Source organism: Phalacrocorax aristotelis, chromosome 14 (genome assembly GCF_949628215.1).
Source record: "Phalacrocorax aristotelis chromosome 14, bGulAri2.1, whole genome shotgun sequence".
In the NCBI taxonomy this organism is placed as follows: domain Eukaryota; kingdom Metazoa; phylum Chordata; class Aves; order Suliformes; family Phalacrocoracidae; genus Phalacrocorax; species Phalacrocorax aristotelis.
In genome coordinates, this window is record NC_134289.1 from 17,208,250 (window position 1) to 17,231,850 (window position 23,601).

Genomic DNA, 23,601 nt, shown 5'->3' on the forward strand with positions numbered 1-23,601 from the left:
TCAAACTAAAAATCAGCACAGACATATACACTGCTGCTTGGGCCAGAAAAGCCAAGACTAAATCTCATCACGCAGACACAAAGAGGTAGACAAAACTGTATACATATCAGAGTAGTATTTCCATCAATATTTTCAAGAATGCTTGTGAAGGAACAAGACATGAGATAAAAGAATTTTTTTTGCATTAGCCATCAATGTGAGTAGTCAACATAAAAGATTAAAACTATTTCAGTAATACAAAGTTGCAACAGTAAGGCACCCTGGGAAGCTCCAAACATGTATCTGTGCAGACATTCCTCTGCCTTGTTTGATGTACAAATAAATATGAACTTTTTGCCACAGTACATGGCTCTGACTAACCCTGCTGCCCTTTAAAAGCACTTGGGGCTTTGCTGTTCCATGAGCTTATAGTACTTGACATGCTTTGCTGCAGTTAGTTTTAAATATTTTCCAGATTGATTAAAAATAGAATGTATGAAAGCATAGATTTCCAAAACATTTGTTGAACTTTGCAAAGAAGTCATCCAAAAAAAAAAAAAAGAAGAGAGTGTGATTCCTCTGTCAGAGACCTAAAGCATGTTGGTTATATTAACTGGACAAGACAAAAAGAACTTTTGCTCTACTAGGCTATGCTTCATCAATAAAAGAAAAGACCTTTTAAGACAGAGCTCTACAGAAGCATTTCTTCATAAATTTTCAACAAAGCCATTAAGAAACCTTAGGGGCTTCAGTATAGTCTTGTTGTATTTCAGATTGACCTAAAGATGTTTCCATAAGAATGATTCAGCGATTACGTTACTTCAACTTTCAAGTGATGTTAAGGCTACTTTTACTGCTTTAAAAAAAAAAAATAAATAAAAAGAAAGAAAGAAAGAAATGCAGTCCTTTTTCTGTTGTTTTTTCTTAATTATTCATCTTGTAAAACTGGGACAACCAGCCCGCGGGACACTGGTGCTCACGTGTCCTTTTCCAGACTGTATTGACTGCTTTCTACCGAAGGCAGTTAACACATCCCATAAGATCCTTCGGGGCAGAAACGGCCACGTGTGAACGCACTACAACAGTGCATCCTCATGAGCGTTACAGACCAATGCACAGAGCGAGCCCCACAGAAGCTCCCAACGTATTACTAACATCAGATTTATGGGGGATGGGTATAGAAGGTCAGCCTGTTTCTCAACTTCCATCCACAATTTATCAGACAGGATGACTAATGCTGCCATAGCCGCTAACTCCATTTCTTCTGACTTGATCTATACAGAGATCAAAAGGCAATAAGTGAACTGCTTTTCTCACAAGAGTAAAATACTACTTAAAGCAAGGCAATATTTCTGCATTTTTGACAAAGCTAGTTGCTTAGACATTTCAGAGGTCTAATGTAGCCTTACTCTTCTGATTAGCCTAGTAATCTTTTTCATGTACACAAATATGGAGCGTAAGTGCCATGACTTGTATTTATTTGGATCACACCTTTAAGCTTGCTAAGCCAGATTCTAGGGGCTGTGAATTTCTAAGTCAAGATGAAAACAAAAAGCCACAAACCAGACCACACCTTATGTATAAATTCAGCAGCAAAATTCATCAGGGACCAGATGCAACCAGCTAAACCAAAATCAAACTTGTGTGTAACTGGCACCTACATACACCCTAGTCCAAATATCTGTTTTAAGACACCTCTTTTTTTTTAACCCCCATTTAAACAAACAAACAGTAAAGGGCTTTGATTCATATCCTGAAAGCCTAAGTCTGTTGCCTGACTTGCGCTGTTTTTATTCCACCAGTTTAATACATTTGCTTTTTCATTTTTTCTGTAAATCCCTCTGCTGTTTTCCTATAGACTCCCAGCTTCACCATCTGAAAGGCACCACACTCCCCATTCCCTCAAAATTTCTCTCCCCTTTAGCCTCTCTCCTATTCCATAACAGGGTAGCTTGTCCTACCTACCTTTTCAGTCATTCTTGGCCTCAAATTGACAGCACAACAGGGACCCCTTCCACATTAATTTCTGGTTTTAATGACCACTGATCATCATTCACTGTTACTCTAGGATGACCTTGTACACGTTAGACAATTTTAGAACAATTCCTTACTGAATAGATGCTGCTTTCTTGCCAAATACAAAATGCAAGTCCAGAATCTCTTCCTTGAAAAACTGAAAGATTAGAGGGATTGTATGATAGCAACACAATTCTAAAGAAAATCTGCTTCCAGGAAAAAAAAAAAAAAATCTAACTTTTGCAATAGTCCACTTACACCAACAAGAGAGGAAACTGCCAGAAATGCTTTTCAGACATTCCTTTAGGAAAATATCAGGGTTGTGAGAGAATCCACATCTCAGATTGACTTCAATGTGGATCAGCGCTAGACCCAACACCATGCCACACATTTCTGGGTGACCTAGAGTTCAGTACTGCTGATGAAATCCATAAATGACAACAGACTGGCAAGTGTGTGTAGTAACAGCAGAACATTCTAGCAGACAGTAAGATGAACCTATTTAAACACAGAGAGATGCAGAGCCAAGTAGTAAACAAAGAATAAAAATATGGGCAGGGGTAAGGCATCCCCCAGAGTAGTAACCTGGAGAGGGGGAAAATCCAGGTGTCAGTCTGCAACTAACTCAACCTGAGCTTACAGCTTACATCAAGCACTGAAGACGCCAGTGAACTACTTCAATACAGAAGCAGGAAAGAGCAAGCTAATACAGAAACAGGAAAGAGCAAACAAAAAAAAAAAAAGAGGAAAAAACCCCAGAGTGAGCAGTCAGCCACACTAATTATTTTATCCTCTTCCATTTTCAAACAGAAAAACATGTAGCTGAAACATTTAGCTTGGGAAGAAGGAATGTCAGTAGGAGTAAAGCACACACTAGTGGTAATGGGACAGAGACATGAAAAAATAGCAATAGAATGCTAAGACTGCTGAAAATAAATTACTTCATAGCTATCAACAGCAAAGAATCAAGTCCAGCTAGGGAAAGTGCATGTAGCATTGTCGTGGCAGAGAATGGCACTGCTTAACCAACCAATCTGCTTACGGAAAAGTTTAAGTGCAACTTAAACCGCAGATCTCTGCTTTTTCATTAATAAAAAAATTCCAGACTTCAAACACTGCTGCTGGAACAGAAACGTCAGGGCTGAGAGAATGAAGGACCATCCTGGAGAACCCATATAGGAATTCCTGCTGTTTTCATTTCTACCCAGTTCCTATGTACTAGGATGAGTGGAGTCTTATTTGGCTGCATCACATCCTATACAAACCTCTGTTTTTCGCAAAAAAATCTTGGGATTTCTGAGTGAAAGGGATCCCAAAATTATTAGCAGGAAGATTTTTTTTTTCACCACAATGCTCATTATGAAAATGAAAGATGGATTTGAATTTCAACACAGAATTAACTTAAAATTACACTCCTGAAACCTAAAAGAAAAAAGAAATAGTTATTGCTGTCATAAGTTAGAAGTGTTTTCCCAATTTCGTGCATGGATAAGATCGCTAATTTAAATACTAATATAGTTTTTCTGGGGTTTTTCCTTTTTTTGTTTTTGTTTGTTTTTTTCCCCTTGATCAACATTTTCCTCCGTAGTTGTTTGTAAATTATTCAGTGTAATAAAATAGCCTCCCCACTGATAATATGGTTGGAAATCAGAATTTAATCAGCTATTAATATTGTAAGACAGATTTAAAGGGCTTTTGAAATTGAAGTCAAAGCAATAATAGGTTTAAATGATTAAAAGGGATTAAGAAATCCAGGCAAGTTCAAAGCCTGTTAATCACCAGACTGCAGAAAACTACGATCATTTAATAGGGTCAGCCTTATCACTCTGGACTTAAGCACACAGTAGTGGCCTTGTCAAAACAGTTTTCCTAACTACAAACTAGTGAACTGAAAATTTCAGACATCTACACACTTCTGGTACACAGCTAAAGAAAAATGTTTCCTCAGTAATTAGTTTTGAAATATCTGACTGTGAGCACCTTTTAATGTGCACACTCTGTATATTTCTTTGGAAAGTAGTACTCTGAATTCTATCTATACTCATTACACTGGTAGACATATACTTGGTTGACCTTTAGTAACTTCATCAAGGAATAAAATATTAATTCAATTTGTGCAGAACTACAGGCAGTTCTGCTGATAGAATGAAATCCTGAACATATTCTTTTAACATTATTCCTTTGAGCTCTCAATATTTAAACCATTTCTTCAGTCATACCAGTCATTTTGCATTGTTTCTGTTCTGAAATCATAACTTAACCATTACAAACTGATTTACTTCAACCAGAAATATTGTTCTGTAGTTTAATTAGTTTTGATTATAAACACAAACCAGCTTTCACAATCTTGCATAGAAGTTTCATTTGCACAAAAACTTTGAAAAAACCCAACAGAACTAACGTACATAATACAAACAGCAATAAACTGAAGGGTTCCCGTTCTTTTCCTAGTTACCCATGATTACTTGCTATTAGCACTTTAAAATTTATAGTTCGGACCAACACGTACGAGCTCTACAACAGATCCTGTCAGCACTAGTACTGAAAATTCCCAAATGCCTCGCTGCTGCATGCCGCTTTGAGAAGGAAATTGTAGCCAAATATCATCCAGGGTAGGCAGAGTAGTGCAGTTGTGGACACAACCCCAAGATTCTCCTGCCCAGATTTATAGATTTTAACGATGTCTTCTAAATGAAGACTCTCCTCTGCATGCCATATATGAATAGCACTGCCAGCTACTCAACTGAGCCTCTTTATGCCTGAAAATTAATCCTTCACCATTCCTTCTAATGGGAAGGAAGGCTTGCAAAGCAATGTGCTTCAGGTGTCAGGATGAACTTCAATAGGCTCTACTTCACACAATAAAATACACATCAGTACTTTGGACAAACTAACAAAGGCGGTAACATTACCCTGCTGCAGACACAAATCAACAGCGTTAGGCTCCGTTGACACACACTACATTTCATAATTGAATCACAACTTTGTCCCCATACTGGATCTGTTCCATCTCTTTAAAAAAAATGAAAACAGAATTTCTAAAATACAATTCTTTCGATATCTCTAGTACAAAGAAAGAAGTGCCACATCAATAAAAATAAATTAGGACACAGCAAAAGACAATTGTTCTCCAGCAAAGAACTCATAAACCACAAAGTCAGCCCAGAATATTACTTTCAAGCAATAAAACATCCAAAAGGAGGATACTGGAAGTGCTGAGGCTGTACTGAATCTTGATGGATGTTAAATACTTTACTGTCTTAAAAATATGAATGCTGAAAAGGTCAATTCTTAGGGACACAGAGAAAAACGCTGGTGTATCATATTTAATGCAAAATGCATTGCTCCATTTAGAAATCATAAGGAAACTAACAGCGAGTCTTACATACCAGTTAGAACTTTCTTACTTATTTTAAAAAAATATCGTTTAAGATGTATTCCGTTTTCCTGTCACACAACTTTATGGGTGTCCTTCTGTTTGCGGCAGGCAAAAGTATCAATTCCATACCATTATTACAATCTAAATGAGTCTTCCTGCTGCCTAAAAGCTGGATCTTTTCCATCCTCTGCCTCTGCACCCGAGCAGTTGTTACTGAACAGTTCAGCTTACAGAAACTTAAACAGAGAATTGTCAGGGAATTCATGTGCCTTAGTTTGCCTTCTCTAAAAATAATTTTTAACCCTGACTAGAGCAAACAGCAAGCTACAGACAAGTGTTGCAGCTGTGTGAATTTCCAGCCATGCTGAAACAACTTATCCAAGCCACTAAAGGCATTGACTTTATTGGGAAAAAGTAGCATATGGACAATGGCAGAGAAGGTTTCTTTACTGCACTGACATTTTAATTTCATTCTAAAAAATGAAGGAGCAATACCAAGATGAATATTCAGGGAAGAGCTCTTGAGATATTAACACCTTGCTCTGCTACCTCTAGAGGATCAGCCATACCCAGAACAGCAATTACTGCTTCTGGGAAGAATCATTCCTCCCTTTTGCCTCTAGCCACAGCCACTGTTTTGTATCTTAACCCCTCACCCACAGCGGTAGCTGCAACATCAAGCCCAGACATCCAAGGATCTGGCAGAGGAAAACGGGACTGAGGCATTTGGACAGTTCCTGCCATTTATGGCCCAAAAGAGCTTCCCACTTTGGCTGAGTAAGTTTTGTCCCAGGGCTGGTCAGAGAAAGTGTTTCAAGCATTTCTGATTTTGTGAGTCAGCAAAAATTCAAAATTCAAAATATCCTCCTATTTTGTAAAGTTGCCAGCCTTCTATTAACATTTTACCCCAATTTACACAAAAAACTTGAAATGCCCTACTTCTGAAAACAAGTCAGCTACACCTCTGATGTTCTATGCAAAAGCAGGAATTTGTGGTTGATGCTTTCAAAACAATAAAAAGCTAGCAATTACTAAAGCAACTTACTCACCTTAATTAATTTGGTATTTGAATTGTGGAATACGTTGATACAACTTTACAGCTTGCCTTAGCTCATACATGCTGGCCATGTCCCTAGCACAAAAGTTGCTGAAGAAAGCGGTCAGGGATTTTGCACAGGCTCACTTTTGCAAAGGTGGCAAGATTAGCTTTCCTTTTTTTGCCCTTAAGTACAGAAGATAAATTCCCAGCCCACAGTCCTTTGAAACGTGATTTCCAACAACTCCGAGCTTATGGAATTGCAGACTGAGTTAAAAATACTACAGACATTGAAACTGAAACCATTTCTAATCAAGGTATACATCCAAACACTTCACCTAATGTAGACCAACTAGCAGTTGCATTCTGTTTAGTACTTTAGCTGTTCTTTAGTACTGCTGTACATAACATCACAAGCACAACTCAAAACCAAAACAGCTTCAATGAAACACTGGAACACCCGCTTGCAGTTAGAGCAATCAGATCTGGGCAAGGTCTCCAAACTCTTTTCCATGCAGCAACTCTACAGGAAAAGGAGCCAAGAGACAGGTGAGATTCTGGAACACTTTGCCTCTTCTAGGGAAATAGAAATATTAGAAATTAGATGTTCTACACTGTAACTACAGTTCTTGTCTTGAAAAAGAACAGGTGAGGTATGCTAGCTTGAAGCCACGTTAAGAGACACTGGCATTGAAACACCTGCACCACCAGGTATCATTTTTGTTTTTCTATTGACTTAATATCCATAGCTGAGACCTTTACTTGGAGGGGTCAGGCACTGAATGTGGTCATAGTTTCACTTCTCGTGAAGGAAGATGACTGTGTGCTTCCTGACTAGAGTGAGACCATAATTCTACAGTGGTCTTTATTGCCTATCTTCCTACCAGCAGGAAGCTCCTGCTGCCTAAAAAAGAATAAGATTCAGCTTCAACACTAAATAAGTAGCCTCAGCGATACAAGGATTGAAAAACTGCCCATGGTAATACTTGTATTTCTGTACCTTCCTGCTACTGTTCACTTGTTACGCCTTGTCATATTAGGCACTCATACGCTGCCCTTTACGCTTTGTCATGTGCATCTCAGACTCTTGCACTGAAACGTAATCACTTTTGCTGTCACTTCACAAGGGAAAAAATGCAATGAAAATAAAATCACTGGGACAAGCTGGCAAAATAACCACCCAAAATTGTTTAGCCATAGCTCCTTAGTCTTCATCTGACAGTAAGACAGACGTAAACCCACAAGTTTAAAGAGGAACTAAAAAATGAAGACAATTTGTATGTTAAAATTAATTCATGCAGCTTGCAAAGACACAGAGCTTTTCTGAGTGCCATTTTTTAGTTCTCTTAAGATACAGCATTGTTTTATAGCATTTGGCACAGGTTCAAAGCAAGAATCTGGTGGCACTGCAGGACACACAGCACAAACATCCACACCAGTGACTGATGAACTCACCACTGAATCTCATGATAATAATTAAAAAAAAAATCAACACACCACTTTCACTGAAATATCCTATTATCCTATTAAAGGGGGGGAATCAAGGGTTTGTGAAATGAAATATCTTTGTCCCCAGCTCTGCATTTAATCTGAACTTATTAGGGAACTGCAGGCTTCATGGAGTCCTGAAGTCTACAACACAGACGCAGTCTCCAGTTTCTCGGTGTACTGATGGTTCTGCCCTCACAAAAATAAAGTAAAATAGCACTCAGACAGCTGGTTTACTCTTCTCCAGCCCTTGACTATGGGAAAACAAGAACACCAGTAATTAAGGGGAAGACAGGCTGCCTCCACCCTCTCCCTGTGGCTACAGCAGAGACCACAGGTCCAACACTCCGGGAAGGAACAGGACGAGAAGAGGCAAAGCACAGAGCAGGCCTGGACGTGGTTATGTGACGCAGAGCACAAGCATCATATCAGGGATCAACAGCAGCCTAAGCACCTTATAACTTAGGTTACAGCTGACAGCAACACTGACGTGGTATTTGCACATTGTTCAGGAATAGCCTGATGAAATAGCAAGCTACTAACTGGAAAAGTTAAAAATTAGTATTTCATTTCAAGGGAAGGACAAAATCCCTCTCATCTTGATACACGTAACTTTGAAAGAAAAGCTACTGAGATTGCAAATTGCCTACAATCAAGTAGCAATGAGTATTATCATTTACTTATCTAATTTTTCAAAAACTGATGTTTTTAATAAGTTGAAGGTATTCCAACCACTTCAAAAATGCTACCACTAAAAAGCTGTCTCTTCTAAGAGATGACAAATCAATTTCAACTACAGTAAAAAAAACTGAGTGACAAGTAATTGCTAATTTTTGTCTGGACTTTTCTATTCCTCAATTCATTAGTGATCAAACTGTTTCACTGTACTACTATAGTAACTAGGAAAAAAAAAAAACCTATGCTGTTGGAAATTTTGGGTTGGAGAAGCAGGATAGGAATGGAAAACAATATCAAAATCACATCTTATTACCCTGTAATTAAAAAGAATGCCTGCAACCACACACAGAACATGAATCACAATTTTTACCTACTGTATCCTGAATAAAAATCAACCTTGTAATTGTGCAATCAGGAAACGCTAAGATGAAAAGTTTTTCAGTACAAACAGCAAGTACCACTTCCAAAGAGAAAGCTTTACCATCTGGTTTTGGAGTGACTCCAGTTCTCTACTGAGAAACACAGCTTTTTCCACCAAAGGCATCTTCAGCAAGGGTCTTTTCATTTAATATTATTGCCTAGTTAAAAACAGAGACACTTGATTCAGAGAGCTTTAAGTGAAAGTTCCTTGTTTGCACTGAGGAGGCAAATGGATCCCAGTATTTCCTCATTTGCCTTGTAACAAACTCCCACAGTTTCGTTAAACCAATTTTTACTTGTGAGTGGAGGGAAAAAACAGATAAGCTCTGTGTCTCAGTCTGTCATGTGTCTCAAGGTTATTCTATAGAAAACAGTTAATCCAAGAACTAGACGTGTTCTATTGACATGTATTAAATCAGCAAGTCTTCCGAAGAAATGGAAAACTAAAAAAAAATGAAGTTACGATTTGCAGTTTATTACTAAGCAAGTATTTAAGAAAGTGAAAACACACAATAAGAAGAGATTACAAGGAGTGGAATGTTTCCTATTGGTGAACATACTACATCCTATTTTACAGGTAAACAAATAGTTACAAACTCTCCTATAACCACTGCTCAAGTTCAGCACACCCTGAAATCATCACAGCTCCTCATGCAGAACTTAGTCCTTGCATAGGGTAGATTTTTCAAATTACCTTTTACAAATGCAGCTTAACTAAAATCTTTCACTCATTTAAACTACATATTTAACTAAATCACTAGAAGAAATTATCAGGCTTGTAGAAATCTCTAATTATGTTGTCAGGAATGCTACCAGATTTATAGACATGTTAGTACTGAGAGGACCTTTTCAAGACAGCCATCATTACCCTAAGTTTTTGCAAGCAAACACTGAAATTTTTCATAATTTACCAGCAGTCAGATGATGCAATTTGGATCAACAGTTTCAACAAGGTTCTATGGTCAGACCCTGAGGAGATAAGCTAAATTGACTTCTACAGATAGAACTCCAAACACAAGGTTATAATAAAGAACCCTCAGCTGTTCAGCTTCTCTGCCAAATGAGCCAATGCAACAGATACTTTTAGTAGCCACCTTTCACCAGGATTACTGAAACAATGGAACATTATACAGCAACCTACCTTCCAAGAAACGATAAGAAAAAAGGTAAATTTTCAGGGACAACAAGTTATTACGACGTACTTACCATACATTCAGGACTGTACAGACAGATAACACGATTCCCAACTCGAAGCAATACAAAAACCCATTAACCTGTCCCAGAGGGTTGATGAAGCACACAAAGTCAAAGCAAACACCTTAGTGAAAAAGCTATAAGTCTGGCCTTTTCTTCTCCCACTGAAATCTGACAAAGTCCGTATCTGCAGCTTGTGCATTCTCTGATCCTGCAACCTCCTAGCACAGAATCACCACTTGCCTTTCTCAGTCTTCAAGCTCACTCCAGCACGTGTTTTGGGGAAGGGCTTGTTTTGCATTGAAGCCTTAAGACTGTGTTGAAACCCAAGTTTGGTGAACAAAGAATCACTTCTGATTGCGTAAAAGTTTTTTAGACCCTTAGCCACTTTACAGGCATCAACTGCATGAGTGGTGTTTTAATTTTTTTTGCTATGGGAAGTTACAAAGGCTTCTGTTAGATACAAGCGAAGGTAACAAGCTGAAAATGTTGAAGAGTAACACGTGGTAGAATGGTTAAAGCCATAGCTATACAGACCAACCCAAAATTAACACAAGCAAGCAGATGTTTTTCGTTTCAGCTGCTTCTCAAACCTTGTCCTAATTTATAATCCAAATTCCCACAAGAGTGGAAAAAAGATCAAATATGGGCATCTTCCTCACTTCAATCACAGCAAGCACTAAAACAGCCTCAAACAAGAAAGTTTAATTTACCAGACATCAATGTTGCTTTATTAAAGTTTGTGCTTAACTAATCCATCCCCCTCCAACACTACTCTGCAGTGAGGAAAGGCAGAGAATGACCAGGTATCTTGGGCTCTCCAGTAATGACGCAGCCACTTCCAATGCTGCACACAGGTTGGTAGCACGCTGCAGGAGATCCATGCCCATACTTGTGAGATTACAGATCAAAATGACAGCGTTTCTTTTTCAGTGTAACGATATTCTCTTTTCATACATTAACCATCACCCCAAAACACAAACACAAATCAAAGACCCCGCTCATTCTTCCTCTCCCATTTTTTCAAACACATTTGTCCAGTGAGTGAAGCGTAAAAATAATATAGACCTATTTCTTGGTTTACAGATAGTTTGTATTTACAACAGTGTCACAGAGAAGGAAGGGAACAAAACTAAGGAGCAGATGATACAGGGCATGAAAGCTATTTAAAACTACAGATCTTTACTGAGCATCTTCAATGAATTTCTGCAAAGATTGACACAGACCCTGATTTTAAGGAGGGGAAAAAACCTCACACAAGGAGAAAGAGGCTTGGCTGCTTTGACATCTGATAAGTAAATCAAATAGCAACTTGTAATCCTGGACAATGATGGTGATCAAATAATCAGTCTGGAGATAATATAATGGAATTCAGCATCCGGACCAGTAAAGATATCTCACTTCATGCAATGATGGCTCTAGTCAAGAGCCCAGAAAATAGAGTGAAATAAAGCAATAAGCATCCTTTAAACTCAGTGGGAAAAATAGGGCATATATCATAACTTCCCCTATATCTCCACTCCTTTTTAAGAGCATGAGCTGAAAGAAATTGACATGCTTATACAGGTGCTGGCAATTACAAATATTTCCCTCAACTTTGCACTGACTAATTATGGAAGATACAAGGTTTTCACATATTTATAAGTTCCAAGACTAGCATAACAATTCTGTCAACATGAATTTGTCAATAATTATTCTCTCCACCTCTTCAATTCACAGAATCACGGAATGGTGGGGGTTGGAAGGGACCTCTGAAGATTATCCAGTCCAACCCCACCATTGGGGACCATGGATTTGTGAGGATCCAGTTTGCCTAAATGATCTCTAACCCAATCCTCTTCAACCAAGGGGAAGTCTTCCCTTCTCCAGATTGCTGGCCCAACTTTCCTGAAAAGCCTGTAGCCATCCATATGACTTCATTCCAGTCATGCGAGCTGTCCCACCACGTCTCTGTAATTGCAATGAGATCGTGGCCCTGCGACTGCACGCAGATCTCTAGTTCCTCCTGTTTATTCCCCACACTGCGGGTGTTGGTGTACAGGCATTTCAGAGGTAACTGAGCATGCAGGTTTCCCTGGAGGGGTGCACAAGGATCCACTACAGCCATGCACACCTTGAGGTGGTTGGTGTTCTGGCTGTCATCTCATGAGGCAGTTAGGGCACCTTTGTCGCTGCTGTGGTTGGCCTGGCTTATTCCCCCATTAGATGCAATGGCATTAGCTTTGGCACTTTGGTCCCCACCCCCCGAACCCTTCATGCCATCACAGACCCAAATGTTGCACAGCAGCAAGAGAGGATTTGTCCATTTGGTGAACACACGCTCTCAACCGCCGGGTGTGCATTTGAGGTGACAATGACCAGATCTCTACAGCCTAAAAATTAACTGTGGTTAGACAAATATCAAAAACTAAATATCTGTTCCCCCTAGAGCACTCTGTTTTGCAATGAAGCAGATGCCGTCTCCTAATTTTTAACAGCAGGACAGTGGAGTATTTACAGGAGTCAGCAGTACTGAGTTTCTATGGAGTCTTAAAACATCATTGCCACATTAATCAGAACTTCTTTGCCTGCTTTATTAGAGTTTAATATATGTAGTATAGATTAAGTTATTCTTAAATGCCTGTTACAGATCCAGTAGGTAAAGGAATAATTTCTGTTAAACGTCACAGGTAGAAATGAGTACACCAAAAGCTTTAATGAATACCTGTTAGCAAAGTTACTTTCAGATTAGCATAGCTATAGTTAGCAATTCACCCACAAAGCATCAATCCTTTTTCTATTCTTTCCCCTCCCACCCATAAAAAAAGCCGCTCTTTGAGCAAGTATCTATATCCTAGAAAAACTGAACAAAAATACATACTCTTAGGTTATGGATTTAATGCAAATTAAAAGGAGACCCAAAAAAAAAAAACCAACCCAAAAAAACATTTCTGATATTTCTTTCCTGCAGATACTCAGAAAAACCAAGGATATACAGTGGATTATATTTACTTCAAGACTGCTCTCCAGCTCTGTGAACAGAAACTGAAGTGGGTTTGGGTATTACCAGCTCTCCACAGTGCCATCAATATTGCTAACACTTTTTCAGATTGTCTCCCTGAAGCAAGATAAGACCCAGAAAACATAACTACCTGTCAGGGGCCAAAGCTTCTCTGCCTCAGGTAATGTCAGACTGCTGATGTGGTCTGAACAGCTCAGACAGGCAGAGTGAAGTTCTGTTGTGAGATAAATTAAGACCACCACTCCTGGAAATAGTGCAGGAAAGGCTTAAAGCTTCCCAAAACTTGTCAAGAGAGCAAGAGACTTTGGAACCCAGATTAAACCAAAATCTACCCTGAAAGAAAGGTGACAGGGCTGTGCTAACAACCCAAGCCAAAAATACCCATGCTCGTTCCTCAGTTCCTCAGACCTGCTCATTTCCTCAAAGCAGTATTTCATGGCAGCAAGCTGTTTCAAATCTGCCACGGGTAGGACTGCATTATGTATTTTTAGGTTTTTTTATCACATGGATTGTAGGCCATTTAAATATTATTAAAAGGACCACTTGAGACTTTCTACACAATCTTACATTGTTTCCATTTGCATTTTCTTAACAGAAGTTACAAAAATAAGCTGGTTACAGGACTCATTTTTAATACTCTCTTATTTCATTGACAGTATATGTTGATTAAACGTGCAACATCAAGTCCTTTATTCTGAACAAAGGTATTTACTCTTAAAACTGGTTATATCAGAGAGGAGGATAAACTGACAGAAACAGTGAAAAAGTAGGATGTATAAAATTCTTATGCATGTTTACCTAAGCTCGCTCTTTCTTTTACTAAGTCAGAGCCCAGCTGGCCTGATGGCCCCATCCAGTTGAAGAGGTGAGACAGACTCCAGTTACTTCACCACTGCCAAGATACCAAGAGCTGACACTGCATGGCTAGAGATGGATGCACATCTTGTTTTACAAGAAAAAACAGAGAGACTAGGCTGGTATGATTGACAATTTCTTTGTCAAATGCTTCACAATCCCGAAATATCCATGTTCTTGCACCTCCCTGCAGCACTTGAATAGACAACTTTATTCTAGCAGTTGTTCTACAGCTAGGTTTGCTATTTTACCTCCCTTCACAAGCTGAGGAAGTGTGGGATTTGATTCCCATTTCAGGAATTACTGCAAAAGGCAGTTGGACTTAAGAGTAGAAACCTGCCTGCTTGTCCATTTTACAAACAGATTACTACGCATATGCTCACAAATCGGGAGCTAGAACTGAAATAAGGTTCCTGTGAAGAAGGTAGACCAGCTTCTCAGCCTTCAGGTTATTACCAGAGCTATAACACTGTCGTCAGGTCCCCTGTGAAACTGTTGTTGGAGGACTGCTTATTGCTTTAAATAATGCAATACTCCACAACGGCATTTTGGCAGTAAAGAAATGCTCACAGAGCATATGTTGCTCCAGGAGATAATTTAACTTGTCTGACAGGACTCAAATTTGAGTACCTAAGGCTTCTAATTTTTAAGTTAAATTAAATTATGCAGAGCATATCACGGCCATTGAAAAGCACAATGCACTCTTGCAAGATATCACTGATGCAATATAGATCGCTCCACCTCTTGTACGACAGCAGTTTATCAGGATCAGCTGGCGGGTATTCTTGGGTTGGGGGTGAGGCCATTACTTACATTCAGAGACAGGTTTTCAAGTTATTTCAGTAGAAACATAAGGCAAAGAATTACATCAGAAAAATTTTTTTTTTTTTCCAGAAATCAAGTCTATATCTTGCATGTTCAAAGTTCCAGATGTTTTTGAGATTGAGACACTTCATTACATTCTTGTCTTTTGCCTCCAGGTTATAATATTCAGTGTCTCACTGAAACACACCTTTAGATAAAACCTAAGTGATAAAATACCCGTTGCAAAATAAATTATTGCTATTAGTAAAAGCTTCAGAATAAGAGATTTGTGGCTGACAGCACACATTCACAAATAAAAACTCTGCACCTGTTCTTTATTTGGTGATGTGAAATTTATTCATGATCCAGTATTCTCACTGATAACTAAAGGAATGACTAGAGAAAAAATTATTAACACTTTAAAAATTAAATAGTTGTGAGCACTCAAAGATGAAATTGACCTACTCATCACTTGTAAACAAGAGAAACAAAATGGCAACAACAACTGGAAGAAAGTGAGCTCATGCAGAAGGATTTAAAAGAGCAACTATATTTTACATGTCTTGAAAAGACACATCTCTAAGATGACCAGGAAACAAGTAAGCTTAGTGCCACAGCAGTACACAAACAGCAATTCAGTGATATGGTTATATGGATGGTAAGATAACAACTAGGTTTAAGCAAGATAACAGACCACATGATAAGAAGGGGTCTGGTTCTTGTCTGATAAACTGGAACATTAACCAAAAAAAGGAGGTACACTTGCACCACTTTTCTTGGTGTGTTACAGAAATGGCTTATTTGCCCCAAAGTCATCACTGAAGAAAGAGAAGAGTGCTGGAAGAGTACACCAAAAATAGCACACAAATATTCATACAAGAGCTACCTATATCTTACTGACACTGTTGGTCGCTTCCAGTTAAACGCTACCAAAAGACAGCATGACAAGACTAGATTAAATAATTGATAGAAAATAATAAATACCAAAAACACATGAAAACACTGAAGTTTGTCACTGACACCACTACCACAGCTTCATATATCTGGAACAATCAACTGACTGATCCAATGTTGGCTTGTTTCAGCATAAGGCCAGAATCCCACAGAGATCAGCACAAACTTAGCATTACACAAGCAGGCAGTCCTCCGTTTGTTTATAGGCATCATTCTGGAAACAAAACTGACATTAAAAAGAAAAAAAATAAATCAAGACTTACTTATCAAGGAAGTCCTTGTCCACAACTGCACAGATATCAAGCAGAGGATTTCCCATTCCAAACAGGACATTTTCACTGTAAGAGAATCAATTATTTCAAGTTAGCTTAGCATTAGTTTATTGTTCCGAGTATAATATGTTGAATAGTATAATAATGGTTTTTATTAGAGAAGTTTTTCTTTAATACAGCTAAGGAACAAAAAGATACACATTTTGCCAACCACAGCAGTCACATGGAGACCTGGCATACAGACAGAGGGTCAAATCTGAGTGAAGTAGCATCCTACAATAATCTTTGTTGATAAATATGTAAAGGTATACATTGTGTTAAGCTTCAATTCACTCAGATAAACAATTAGAGCCGCATGCCACATTCCGTAGCTTTGAAGGATTCCATTCAGCTTGTAATACCAGCTTTGAGACAGGGGGAGCATCAGACCAGGTTATCAGAATTTCACTGAACAGACTTAGCTGCTGGGCTTACTCTGCTACTGACCAATAATTAACAATTTAAGTCTGTTTTAATAAACTTAAATTAAGATACTATGGATTCTGCATTGTCAGCCATCTACTGATAAGAATGTACGTACTTTTTAATGAATTTTAAATCCATTGCCACAACTTCTGCCACACAGAAGTAAGACATCAGAGATACTATAAACAGCTGGAAGAGCTGGCTTTAACTGTTTTTAAGATTCATTCAGAAACCATGTGCTACTTTTTCCTGAATAGCATGTACTTGGGTGATAATGCAGTAATACTAAAGGATTAGATACATGGCCTAGTGTCAAGTAAGAGTGAATGCAGCTGTTCTTGAAGGCTGCCCGAAACTACATCCAAACCCACTGCATTCCTTGCTAAGCTAACACCTGCTGCCTCCAGCTGGCAAGGCAGGCCCTTGCTCTAGCCACCAAAGGTAGCTTCAGTATGACCACCAGATATGCCTCCCTCTTTACTACGTCTCCACCAAGTATTTGCAGAGAAAGCATATTCCCCGTCTCTCCATCCCACAAGAAGTACTACCGTAACAGTGCGGTTGGATCCAAAGTTTATCTGCAGTTTACCCAAAGCTGCGTAACAGTGTCAGCTGAATCTCAAAGAGAGTGAGCTTTCCATTGTTCTGGCCCATTTAGAGCAAGTAAATGTTTTAGAGGCTCGACATCTGCCTACTAAATGATTGATTTCTTTAATTTCTGCTCAGCAGGATAAGAAAAAAAGAATACAAAAGAAGCAGAAAGGGGGTGATACGGAACAATCTCATGCTATGAAAAGCCCTTAGCTGACAGAAATTCAAAGCTACTTGCCAAAAATACAGTCAAACTTCTTCCTCTTTACGATGCCACGTTAGCCTCCATTAAATGCTAAATTCTGAAGCATTTATGAAATGAAGAAGTGGAAAACATGATTAATAACCTTGATATTGTGACATAGAAAACCATGCTTTAAGTATCCTGGTTTTTGCTGTAGCTTTAAAGACAGGCCATTACAGTCCATTTCTCTGTAAATGAAATGTGGAAGACACTGCTTTGTGAAGACTGAGCCAGAAGTCCAGCCCACGCCTAACTGAGACAAGCAACATCTGCTTAGTAGAAACCTGTAAGACTCACTAAATACTTTTGTCAGTGTGGAAAGTAGTATCGATTCTTCTAGATAGCATAAGTGACACCTAGCTAGAAGAAAAGAAGAGGGAGAGACAGATGACAGAAAAGAAGACATAAGGGTAAGAGGGATTGCAGTTGTAGACCCAAGACAGGACATTCTCACCCATTTAAAAACAAAGTATTGCATCAGTGCTATTGCAGGACAATGAATGAACAAGTCAGAACTCTAAAAGTGCTGAATGCAGATTTGTCCCAATCTATGTGCTCCCGTACTTATGTTTAGCTATTTTCACATTCTGTGAAATTCTACACATAAATAATTTTGTACCTACACTTAAGGAAAAAAAAAAATGCCTATCATGGATAACTTCTATACAAGAGAAGTATCAGCACTTAAGTGTATGGTATGCCAGCAAACAGCGGCTGTACTTCAAAAACTCTCTGAAATACAGCTGACTTGTTGAGGTCACTACCTATAATTACCCTGTTCAACAGAAAAACAAAATAGAAGCTACCAGACATTTAACAAGCTACGGGCTGCAGAACATACTGGTCAATATACTGGAAGCAGCACGAGAGGGACTTTGTGCTGGTTTAGCATCCACAGAAGCTCTGTCAAGCCAATAAGGTACACGCGAACTCCCAATGTGTCTCCAGCAGCAGGAACTAGCACGTCCAGTGCCATGTAACGAGCTGCCTGGATTAAATCACATACAAGTCCTGTTCCACCCCCAAGCCTTCCTTCTCCCACAGTGTTTTATAATCATCCATGTTCAAGTATTCCAGAGGCTGTGTAGTAGGGTGCCATCTGGGATGGGAAGTTTAAAAGCCACGGTAGCCATCACTGGACTGGTAAGTGTATGCTCAGAAACATGCCCCTGAAACTTCTGGGCAAACTCCCCAACTGCACCATAGTTATTTCTCACAACCAAACGTAGGATAGCAGAACTCGACAGCTTTTCAAACATGTAAGACATTGAGTACATTACCTGCTTGATTTCTATGATAAAAAAAAGGTGTTCAGCTAGATGTCTGAATTAACTAAGTCCCAAGGTTCTAGAACTAGGTATTAACATTCCATTGGCAAAAAGGAGAACAATCCATACACTCCATTTGTACTGGAGACTGTAGTTGCACCATTCCTTCACTGACACTGCATTTGGTAAAAATACCTTTCTGGGCAAAATGGGAATAATCTAAACTATCTCTTTCCAAGTCACAAAATCTAAAAATTCAACAAGTTCAAGTAGACATTTAAGATCACCACTGTGACCGGCATCTTCTAATACAAGCTTTGAAAAACCACAATCTGGAAAGTCCAGTGTTTCTACTGTTAAAGACTTGGCTGCGTAAATCCTTCACATGTTCAACCTGATTAGCCCAACAGTGGCTATGTCTCAGCGCAGTGCCGGTCACCCTTCCCTTCTCCAGGGGCCGCAAAGTATCTGCGCTGTTACGCCACTATGCTTTTTTGTGGCACAACACGAGGTATACAGTTACTTGGCTACAGTCTGCTCCTCTGTAAAAATGAAAATTTAAAAAAAAAAAATAAATCACATATACGCTGTAAAGCCGCATATTGTAAAAGCATGAAATTAAAAATATTTAGGATCTTAGAGAATGCTAAATTTACAAATCTCTGGAGCAAGAAGCTGAGATATCGAACTGTTATATTCTCACCAAGCTTAAAACTTTCAGCAGTACTTGTGAACCTTATCGGTCTTATGTTTGCTGTTCAGTCACACAGGACACCTGCATTGATTAAAATTCCAGGAATTTTCCAACCAACTAGAATCATGGATTGTCCTGAGCTGGAAGGGACCCACAAGGACCATCGAGCCCAGCTCCTGTCCCCGCACAGCACACCCCAAATTCACACCGTGTCTCTGAGGGCCTTGGCCAAGCGCTTCTGGAATATCGCCAGGCTGGTGCCGTGATGCCTCCCTGGGGAGCCTGTGCCAGGGCTCCACCACCCTCTGGGGGAAGGACCTTTCCCTAATGCCCAGCCTAACCCTCCCCTGGCACATCTCCCTGCCGTTCCCTTGGGCTCTGGCGTTGGTCACCAGAGAGAAGAGACCAGCCCTGCCCCTCCTCCTGCCCTCAGGAGGGAGCTGCAGAGCGCCATGGGGCTGCCCTCGGCCTCCTCTGCTCCAGCTGAACAAACCCAGGGACTTCAGCCACTCCTTGTACCGTTTCCCCTCTAAACCCTTCCCCAACTCCGTGTCCTCCTCTGGACACTCTCCAGTAGCTTTATACCCTCCATGTCCTGCGGCGCCCAACGCCGCCCGCAGCGCTCGGGGTGAGGCCGCCCAGCACGGGGCAGAGCGGGACAATCCCCCCCCTCGCCCAGCTGCGATGCAGGGCTCGGTGCCCCCCAGGGCACGGCTGGCCCTCGGGGCTGCCAGGGCACACTGGTGGCTCGGGTTCAACTTGCCGTCGGCCAGAGCCCCCAGGTCCCTGCAGAGCTGCTCCCCAGCCCCTCGCTCCCCAGGCTGCCTGTGCAGCCAGGGCTGCCGCGCCCCAGGGGCAAAACCCAGCACTTGCCCTTGTTAAACTCCATACGGTTGGTGACTGCCCAGCTCTGCGGCCTGCCCAGATCCCCCTGCAGGGCCTCCCTGCCCTCGAGAGCACCAACAGCTCCTCCCAGTTTTGTGCCATCTGCAAACTTAATTAGTATTCTTCCAAGTCATTTATGAAGACATTAAAGAGTACCGGCCCCAAGATGGATCCCTGCAGAACCCCTCTAGCGACTGGCCACCAGCCCCATGTAACCCCATGTACTGTGACCCTTTGAGCCTGACCCATCAGCCATTGCTCACCCCCTGCACTGTGTGTTTATCCAGCTGTGTGCTGGACATTGTGTCCAGGAGGAGGCTGTGAGAGACAGTAAAACTACACGTAAAACATAGTGAGGAAACAGCAACAGTCTCCTGAAATGTGAGATTTCACAATACACAGGTTATTTGGGAAAGATACCTCTGCAACAGGCACAGAGCAAATGCTTACGTACTCCACAGCCTCCCTGACTCTCTCCAGTCCTTCTCTCACACGGGAGTGCTGGTATCGAATCATCTGAGAAGGACCTTCTCACTTAACTCGACTAACCTACTGCAGAAGATTATGTGGCTCAGCTCTTCAAAAAACAAGGGACAACCCTCCACCTGCACAAATCAAGGGCATGTTATTGGCTATATACAGTCAGTATATCTACATGTGTGAGTGTATATATATGTACACACATACACACAGAGAACATGTATATATGAGAGCACGATATATACTTTTTAAACTCTAAGAATAAGATGTTCATACACATCAAAAAGATGTTTGGACACAGAAATAGACTGTCCATCTAGCAGGCAAAGCCACAGCAACAACAGTAACTTACTTTACAGAAAGCTTAGCGGCACACCACGTTTGCATTCTAAACTCTTGACAACAAGCAATACATTTTATGAGTTTGCCATTTAACTTTGGACCAGATGAAGAGTGAGTTGTAATTATAAGGTCAAGCTATGTAATTTATTAAATATGAATACATCTTCACCTGCTAATTATGGCATTTTGTTTGGAGATTGCCAAGATGATTGATTTTTCACAAATAGCCAGTGTTTCACATATTATTCTTATCACAAGTTGCAGAAGTAATGAAGTGAAACCAACTGGATGAAAACAAAACAAAAAACCCAACCAAACAAGAAAACCTACATCAGTACTGAGCTACCCTTTAATCATTTTTAAGAAGCCAACAAAACAAACCATAACGGAACGATCCGGAAAGCTGTGTCCAATATCACAGTTATACATGACCAATGCTCCGCTGTTGCAGGCATTTTTAAAAAAGTGGTCCTGTTTGAAGCTGGCTGCTGAACGTTAGCAGCAGTGTATCTAACTACCACACAATACTGTTATCGCCCCATGCTGCCATGCACTTCAGTGGAAGAGCAACATCAAAATATCAGTGAAAGCATATTATTAGTTACTGGCACAGAGACAGAGGAGTATTTTGAGCCCTTGGATACTGGCGTGTCTTGCTTAGAAAAAAGATATCCTATTATTGCCTTAAAAATATTTCATATTTTTCTTGTTAACTGCTGCAAAAATTTTCTGATCTACATAATAGTAACTAATGGTAAAGGAAGACAAGGTGAAAATGTCGCTTTTTTTATTGCTCTAGAACAGCCTCATCCTGATGTGCAGCTATAACATGCACTTAATATCCAGTTCCTGTGCTAGGACATTTTAGTCAGAAATTCTTAATAAAACACAATTGGGACATTCAGGTGTCCCAGCTGCATGACAGCCTGCTGTATGCATAGCCTTTCCTTTACAAATATAAGATATGGCATAAGATCTAAAGTGTTAGTATTTCTACATGGTTTGATTATGCCCTTGAAAGGCCAAACAAGGCATGTTCTAAGCCTGTTCTCAGGATATCCATTTCAGTCGCAAAGGAACTTAGCTAAACCCCATACAACAAGATTTGCATTTATCAAAAAATCATTTATACAGGTAGTAAAACCAGCAACAGTTCCAGACTCATAGCGTTTGAATGGCTATAAGCTCTCACCTCAGACCATAATTCTCACGCCGTCTACCTGCACAACATAAATATAAGCAAATAAGATAGTATTCACCATTAACCATAACTTGTCTAACACTAAAGGCATCACAGAACTATTATTTTGTGATTCCAGAGTTCAGACCGTTTCTCTTGCATCACTCTTCAGCAAATCACTTTAGTGTATAGACCTTAAACGTAAAAGTAGCCTGTGGGACTGCTCACATGCTTTCCTTACTTAGGTCTTAAGTAAAGGCAATATTTGGCTAAGGAGTTGCAACTTTACATGCTGACCTAGAGGAGTACCTTCAGTGAAGATGTCATTCATTATGAAACATTCATAGTCTTCTAGAGTGACACACTCAGAGCTTCCAACTTAGAAGCCAAGCCTAAAAGCCTTGGCCTTACGTAAGCAAGGCTGCCGCAGGGAAAAAAACCACTGCTCCACCACTGCCCGGCGCCTCAGGCCGCTGCACTAACCCCTCAAGCTCACAGAGACACTACTGCCATTTCCAAGAGGTACCGTCGGCGCTCCTCGGCCAGGAACAGCGCAAAATCCGACCCGTGAGTTTCGGGGGTGGAGAGGGGAGGTGGGAGAGTCGCCTTGAACCACCGCCGGACTCGGAGTCTGCGAGTCTAGGCATTTCTTTAGCAACCGAGGGACCGATCAAAACAGCTACGTGGTGAAGGTTATGGGTTCACTTCGCGATACCACCCCGCCGTAGGATGGAGCGTTTTAGGAAGCGAAAAGGCTTGTAACAATCCTTTTCACCGAGTGTGAAGTGAAGGGCTCGTCCTTCGGCTGTCGCTGACGAACCGACACCCCCGCAGCTCCCCAGGCTGCCATCGCCCCGCCGCTCCTCGCTCGGGAGGCGCGTAACGTCGGGTTCCAGCCTCGGCAAGGGGCGCCGGTGCTTTAAGCCCCGAACTGCCGGAGTCGACGTCCGCCCCCACGGAAGATGGGACCCCACACACACACACACACCCCCCACAGAAGGTGGCCGCCCGCGCTCGGGGGCCGCCCCTGCCAGCGGCACCGCCGCGAAGCGACGCCGCCCGAACCCCCGGGCCGCGCCGCGGCCGCCACCCCGACGCTCCCCTCCGGGGGCCCGGCCCACCACTCCCCGGGCCTCTCGCCCGGGCAGGGGACGAAAGGGCGGCCGCCGCAGGGCTGCCGGGCGGGCGGCGGAGGGACGGGCATCGCCGCGGGCCGGGCACACCGGCGGCGGGCGGCGGCGCGCGCCCACCTGAGAGAGACCCCGCACACCCCGAGGGGGGGGGGGGGGGAAGGAGGCCGCGCCACCCCGCACCTCGAAACGGCGCGGGTGGAGACGGGGGGAAGCGCCGGGCTCCGGCGGGACACGGCGCCGGGC

The 23,601-nt window shown here is 41.2% G+C and overlaps 1 protein-coding gene across 6 annotated transcripts in view; it reads right to left on the minus strand.

Annotated features, from left to right (window-relative positions):
• The window catches only part of ADK (adenosine kinase), a 298,134-nt gene that overhangs the window by 265,852 nt on the left and 8,681 nt on the right, over positions 1 to 23,601 (minus strand). For all 6 annotated transcript variants that reach the window (XM_075109456.1, XM_075109455.1, XM_075109457.1 and 3 more), the window contains exon 2: positions 16,068 to 16,142. In XM_075109456.1, the coding sequence (XP_074965557.1) occupies positions 16,068 to 16,142 (75 nt within the window). The remainder of the gene's footprint in view (positions 1 to 16,067; positions 16,143 to 23,601) is intronic.